The sequence below is a fragment of the Penaeus vannamei genome, chromosome 20 (genome assembly GCF_042767895.1).
Source record: "Penaeus vannamei isolate JL-2024 chromosome 20, ASM4276789v1, whole genome shotgun sequence".
Classification (NCBI taxonomy): domain Eukaryota; kingdom Metazoa; phylum Arthropoda; class Malacostraca; order Decapoda; family Penaeidae; genus Penaeus; species Penaeus vannamei.
In genome coordinates, this window is record NC_091568.1 from 32,484,049 (window position 1) to 32,491,548 (window position 7,500).

The window sequence follows — 7,500 nt, forward strand, 5'->3', positions numbered from 1 at the left end:
ATCTATCAAATCAATCAAGATTAGTCCCATCAACATAAGACAGGAAAATAAAAATACACATCAAAACATGAACACCAAAGAAAAAAATTACCTGGTCTTGTGTCTTGCAGAATACAGTCGAAGAGCACCAGGTTGGCTGACAGCGATCCATCTGAGCACATTTCTCCCTTTAGCGTCACCACCTTCAAGCTGAACTCTGCCAGCTCTCTGCCATGAGCCACTGATCCTGACTCTTGCATAGCTACATCACCTGTCACGTGAGGCAGAGATCTTCTGCTGCCTCTTGTATCCCCAAGACTTACACGAGGCAAGGCAAGTGCGTCACTCGTCCCAGGTTGGGGGGACAGCTCCTTGAACGAAGATGATGTCAGGCTCTCCATGGATTCATCCTCCGAGAGCAATGATTCCTTCTGAAATGTGATGTGTTGTTCACCTAGTGCATGGCAGCATTAAAGTTTTTCTTTTCATGAGTATTATACATCACTTTTATTCCTAAAGAAATTATTCTAGATATATATTCTGTTTGCTAGAATATTGCAGAAAGTTAAAATACTGAGTTATAAGGTATGTTCTGTGAAATAAAAAAATTACATGATAAAAATTCTATCTAATTTATGGTACAGTTCTACTCAACTCTAAATTTTCTTGTAGCATTAAAAAGGGGCAAAAGTTGCATACAACTTTAATAAGTTTTTCCTTTTTTTTTAATTCCTTTATTTAATCAATTCGGTCATTTATAAATGCATTTATCTCATTGCACATAATTGGTAGGGTTGTTGTTGAAGGAAAATTAATAAAAATGCACTTCACAAAAAAAAATTCCTTTGATAACAAATTTTCTTTTTTTTGTAAATGTTGGAAGTTGTTGCCATGTAATACCTTGAAGACTAGCATAAATTCTATAAATATTTATTTTCTTTGTTATTTTCCTGGCTACAATATGTAATGCCATCTATATCATCATACCATAACAGTACTAAAACAAATGGTCTTTATTATGACAATATTTACCAATCAAATACATATAGAGTTGAATGCATTTTATAAGTACAATTCTGTAAAAATGTTAGCTAAAATATGCTATTTTTCACAGATATATGCAGCGTTCCTTTTTCTAGAAAATTCCCTTTTTCAGATGCCATCTCTTCCTCATTATTTTTATAGTATTTTGATAAAATTTTTGTGTCATTTTACTGTATTGTGAAAATATTATATGCCATCAATGCCCAGTTAGCATTATTTCAATAAATGTCAAATTTGCACATTCGCCAGTTTGTTAAAATACTGATAATATATAATCTATGTTGGTATGAGGCAAAGTTATCAAAATACCTGAAATTAATATGATAAAATGCAACATTTTTCATAGTAATAATCTGTATTTGGTAATATATATCAGATTAAAACAAATATCCACAAAAAATATATATTTTGTTTGTGCTCTACTGGAAACTATTTATATCTTTTCTCATTTCCCCACAAAAGTAAAAATTACATAAGGAAGACAAATATTTCCATTTTTTTAATGCAGTATCTCCCCCCAAAAATTGTTCCTATTTCTACTTACTTTTTGGTATTGAAAATATCTTATTTCTATATTTTCTTTGTCTTCTTCAACTATATAACTAAAACTTTTTTTATCTAAATCTTTGGGATAACACTTCAAACAAGACTCTTTTCATTTAACTCCTCTTTTCATGTAAGAAGTAAATTGGACTGGAGGATACAAGATGACATTTCCTTTTTTTATACTTTTACTTTTTATTGTTAGGAAAACCCTGAAAGTTTAGTCTCAAACACCTACACCTGCAATATGCACAGCACAAAAAATAGAAAATCTATAGAAGGGAAAATAATCTTTTATAGCATTTTACAAATCTACTCCCCTCCTCCCCTTCTACGAAATATCCATTCAAAGCCACTGTAACACTTACTGTCCCTTGTGCACTTGTAAGTAATGAAAGGGTCACAGATTCAATGGTAAAAGTAAATCTGATCTTGGTGTAGCGGTGTCCATGCTGAGCCAGAAACATCTCCACATCCTGAGCATTCTCTGTAATCTCTGCCAATCATCAAAACTCAAATTAACTACACCATAACAACTACATAACCTGTATGATTTGTGCGAAGTAATCTATATAAATTATAGAGATTGTCAAAACAATTTCAATTCCAGTTCTAATCAATACTATATATAAAAATATCTTTAAATCAGCAACAGAATCACATAAAAAATCATCAATGAAAGTTAAAATGATTTCCAAAGTTCAGTCAACACTAAAGTGTACATGAATCATTTCAAATGTTATCAAAATTGATGTTAAAATAATTTTCAATGTTCAGGCAATATTTTAGCTGTGCATGAAGTATTCCAAAGGCTATTAAAATTGTATAGAAAAAAAATGCAATCACTGCCAAAATAGATGAAAATCAAAAAAATTGTATCAGCAATAACACTGTATGAGACGACACAAGAAGAGTCAAACATTCATGTGACATTAAGACAACATAAATAAAGCAGAACATACCTTTCTTGCGGCTCCTTTTCACTGCTAGTTATCAGCAGTAAGCATGCAGAAGGAGAAGCAATGTGCATTATTTACAAGGCTGTGATTTTGTTTTCAGACAAGTGTGACGAAAAATGGTGCCCTTTTAAAACCGTCCTTTTTTGGTGAGTTAGATTTTCAGTTTCTATTTGTTGTATTTGTTGAAGATCAAGATGGAATACAAAGATGGAATGCAAACAGTGAAGGTGCAAGGAGCAGAGGTGATGAAGGTAGAGGAGTATTAATATTTGTGGTTAACAGTGCCTGGTAACTGAGTGTGGTAAAAAGGTAAAGACAGGTGCAGGTACAGCGGAGTGGACAGAAAAGAGTGACAGATGTGATTTGCTGGTGGAAAGTCATATGCATGAAAGACAGCAGGCGGTTGAAGATACTGTTATTTTGAAATGACAAGAATAGGTAGGATTAGGTACGAGTGTATTAGAGTCACAGCTCAGCTAGGTGTCTTCAGAGACAGAGAGAGGCAAGATGGAGACGGTATGGGAGTGTACAGACGTGTGATGTTGAATATACTAATTGGGCCACCATGCAGGAGGAGAAAAGGAAGGCCCAAAAGGAAAACAAGAAGTTAGCTAGTATGATACAGGGAGATGACAGTATAACAAGATAGAAAATCCACAAAGAAAGACAACCTTACAGCTTCAATTTATAAAATGATATGTATCAACAGACAATAAATATGTAAACAAAGAGGTTAGAATTGGTGACATAGAGAGGTCTGATATAACAGAACAATTCACCACTACGACAAAAAAGCAATATAAGCAATGAGTAAGAGTTTAAAAGTAATAGTCCATTCCTTTTCAAAAAGTATTATACCTATTCCCATCATATAGTCAGGCAAACAATAGCTAGGTCTAAAATAACTTACAGCTACATGTATTTAGTAATGCTAAAATGCCTTCCTTATTAAAGCATAAACATCCCAATTCATGGATGACTATCTACACTGGTAAACTTTCCCTAGAGAAAAAAATAACTATCAAAAGACTGAAATATCTAAAACTATCAACGGTAACTTCGGTACACAAAAAAATCTAACGTTATAGAATACAGACTGAGTATAAGAAAAAGGAAAAACATGCCAAAATAATTTCTAACATCTATCTGCCCCGAAAGAGAGAAAAAATCAAATCTCATTTGCTTCTCCATTTAAAACGGGCAGTTAGGTAAGTTGGGTAAGAAAGAATCAGCTTCCTGTCTGAAAAATCTATAAACTAATAGCTAAATTTTTTTTTGCTAATAACTACTCTTAACATGAAGTTATATCAAAGAAAGTCATCAAATTCCCTTTGTGGAAATTACCAAATGATAAAAACAAGAACAATATTGTCCCTGGTTCACAGCTGTACAACTATTCAAAACCTCTAAGTCAATACATTACCATAATGTTCCAAGAAATCAAACGATGATAAACATTTAATAATGTTCAGCAAAATGAAACTGTTAGAAGCATATTGTTCTTAGCAACAGCTTGAAGATCAACCATCAGAAATTTGATTCTAAACAAAAATGCACCAATATCATACTTATGTTCAAATTTGCAATACCCTTGCAATTAACCATGTATTTTTTATCATTATTAATAAAAGACAACACTGAAAGCATAACAACATCATATGAAAATAATATTAAAAGGTATAATCACAACAAAAGCATCATATATATAGAAAAAAATTACTTGGCGAAATGTTCTAAAAGTTTCACTAAACAGGAAAAAAGTACGTCACATTATACTATCAAATCAAATCATTTCATTTTGAAATGATCCAAGAATTCCAGAATCAAAAATCTTGAGAGTCTAGGTTATGTCATAGAAATGTATGTAAAAAAGCATTTTAAGAAGCCCATTTTGGGTTATCAAATTGGGTACTAAGAGTATTTTCAGTCAAAGAGACTAATGTGTTTTAAACTAGGAAGCTTATTGCTAGAAGTGCTACCACCTTTGTGTTAAGAAAGGCTACTCAAGTGTTCTTAGAAAGCAGTGCTAAATAAGAGGTGATATCTAGTGCCTGAGACCATGATATTTAGAAATTATCAGTTCCTTCTGCAATATCTAATATTATAAACTATCAACTAAAACAGGTTAAAGTCCTACTGACCTCTGTCCACTTGAGGCACATTAACTTCTGAGAGAGATACATCGCCTTGCTCTCCCAGGTTGTCTTGCAGCACTTTGAGTGTCACACGTAGGTCCTCCTCACTCAAGACCATCTAAAGGAATGAAACAATGGTTGTCAACTATACATGAAGTTCTACTCTATTGGTGTCATGGTTGAATCATGAATTCAAATCAGGTTAAAACTGATAACTGTTCTCTGGTAAATCAACATCTAACTACCTTGATTGGTTTGAGCATAGCCTGGATCTCGAGTTCTGGTTTCTTCTTGTACCATGATATGGTGAGATTCCGTTTGACTGAGATGTCTAATGAGATGGGTTGTAACAGCCCATGTTCTTGCTCTGCAACTCCTGTTAGTGACAGTACAACCCTGTAATGCAATATTTCAATAGATATTAGTAAAATACCTTAAATTCTGCAGAATATATATATATTATGTCATGAAATGGTATAATATTGTCATTAAGAAGATTCTCACACTGTATCATTTTCTGTCAAGTACAAAACATATATGGTTTATGATAACATCAGTAAAATATACCACAGTTTTTAAAAAAGTCAGAATAATCAATTTTTCAAACCCTCCATTTACCACAACCCAACAACCCACAAATATCATTAGAAAACGGGGACAGAAAGAGAAAAAAAATAAACTTACCTGGACACCTTAACATTATACAGCTCCAGTGTCATCTCGTCAAATATGGATGGGTACCCAAGTTCATTCCTATCCTCACCCAACACAAATTTGTTACGTATGGATATTTCACCCAAGTCTACCATCAATCCTGAGAGGCTGTGCGAGTCTTGAGGAATGAGAATCAGTGGAGCCTGGAAGAATACATCACAAGATCTCACACTATATACAACTATATAGACATAGATAGATATGTATATATACATAAATAGAGAGAGAGAGATGTATAAAGATAGACAGACAGATAGATAGATAAGTATATCACCAATGTTTCTAAATAAAAAATAATAGAGACAATAATAATAACAATATCAGTAATAATAGCAATCACTCACCCTAAGTGTAAGAGCAAGACTGACACGTGAACATTCCTGATATGCTTCCTGCATCCTGGCCTGGGCAGCCGCTGCAGCTGCCACACTTGCTGAGGCTACAGCGTCCTTGGCTGATTGGAAGGTGTTGATCCAACTCTGCAAAAAGGTTTTTATTTAAGCTTTACAAGAGATGGTGTACTTTGCATTAGCTTTAATAAATCTATATTATACCTGGTTAACTTTTGGATATCATTACACTTGATAATGATTCTCTCAAAAGACACGATTATAAGAATTTCTCGTTTATTCTATAATCCTTTACCACTCAATGATTTTTTCACAGTTAGGGTATGTAATATAAGGCCAGAGTTTCAACAAAATCACTAAAATATTACAGCATAAAAGATGTGAATTTTCAATAAAAAATGAGACAAAATCTGTAATGTGAATGATTATTTCCTTCCCATACAAAAAAAGGCGACACTGAATGTAGATTTATTTGTAAGCCAAATCCTAACATTCATAAAATAAAAGCAAAGAAGGCAATGATTTTTAAGTATAAAACAGTTTCCTAAATATTTTGTTAAATGGGTTAATATGCTACCATATAGGAGTCCAAAAATAATGTTAAAGTCTTATCGAAACAAGTTGATGAATACCCCATTATAAATGGGCAGGCAAATAAAGAATGTTGGCAACAAGGTTAAATTGGGTTCTGGTCTTCATATGGTACTGAAAATTTACAACTGCTCAGCTGATCATGAAGGCAGATAAGATTAGAAAAAAGTTGAATAAAAGGATCCATAAGACTATAGCCCATTTCAATTTTCATAAGCAAATAGATAAGTAAATAAAAACAGCTTTAAAAAAAGTAGAAATGCATTCAAAGAAACTTTAAGGCACAATTATACTATTAATTTCTCCGTCAATTTTTGCCTTTCCGAATGAACTTTCCGTATGAAAATCAACTGACTCTATCATATTACCAAGGTAGCAAACATTGCCCATGTAAACAAACATGGCGCTATCAGAGTGAGGTCCCGGGAATCACAAGAACATTTTCATACAAATTACATTATTCTAAAGAAATATGATGATGTATATTGTATAAACAAATGTTCTAAAATATTAGCTTATGCTTACATTTACTCATTCCATCTAATTTATCAATAAAAAATATTCTAGCTGTAAAGAATCCTTCATAGCTCAAGATGGATATTAGTCAGACAGCAACAGTTACAACAGTCTTCACGTGAGACGTGTTCTGTTTGCAAACAATACTAGAGGAAAGCCTCAAATTCAGACGGAAGCCCAAAAATTGACAGATAAAGTACTAGTGTGATAGAGCCTTTACATGGACATACAAAAGCAGAAGACAGCAAGGAATATTAAAAATACTCACCAAAACGTCCTTAATAAACTTGTTCAGGAACACAATCCGCGCACACCCAAACGTCAGAGCTACACTTGTATTAACACGATTCATATCCAAATAATTGTGACCTTCTGTTGCCTCTCCGTAAACCTTCACATTGGCATCCCAGGCTTCAGCATCCATGACCTCTACAATCTGTAATAACACAGGCAAAGTTTCATAATCATAATTAACTACAGAATAATTCTATCACTGTTGAAAAAACAGCATTCATAATTTTAAGAATACAGCAACAAGATGCATTTTTTACGTCAAAGCCCTGGGGCAAGGGTAGCTAACCTGTGGTGCATGTACCAAATTTGGCACACAGGAAGAGTAAAAGTGATGCAAGTTCAATATTAAGTCTAAACACTAAGTGACTAGCAAAA

The 7,500-nt window shown here is 33.3% G+C and overlaps 1 protein-coding gene across 5 annotated transcripts in view; it reads right to left on the reverse strand.

Annotated features, from left to right (window-relative positions):
• Vps13 (vacuolar protein sorting 13C) overlaps positions 1-7,500 on the reverse strand; it is an 86,880-nt gene that overhangs the window by 36,982 nt on the left and 42,398 nt on the right. For 4 of the 5 annotated variants that reach the window (XM_070135349.1, XM_070135347.1, XM_070135345.1 and 1 more), the window contains exons 23-30: positions 7,100-7,267; positions 5,719-5,853; positions 5,345-5,517; positions 4,906-5,056; positions 4,667-4,778; positions 2,529-2,552; positions 1,935-2,062; positions 92-410 (exon numbers count right to left, since the gene is read on the reverse strand). In XM_070135349.1, the coding sequence (XP_069991450.1) occupies positions 92-410; positions 1,935-2,062; positions 2,529-2,552; positions 4,667-4,778; positions 4,906-5,056; positions 5,345-5,517; positions 5,719-5,853; positions 7,100-7,267 (1,210 nt within the window). The remainder of the gene's footprint in view (positions 1-91; positions 411-1,934; positions 2,063-2,528; positions 2,553-4,666; positions 4,779-4,905; positions 5,057-5,344; positions 5,518-5,718; positions 5,854-7,099; positions 7,268-7,500) is intronic. The other variant, XM_070135346.1, reaches the window with a different exon arrangement.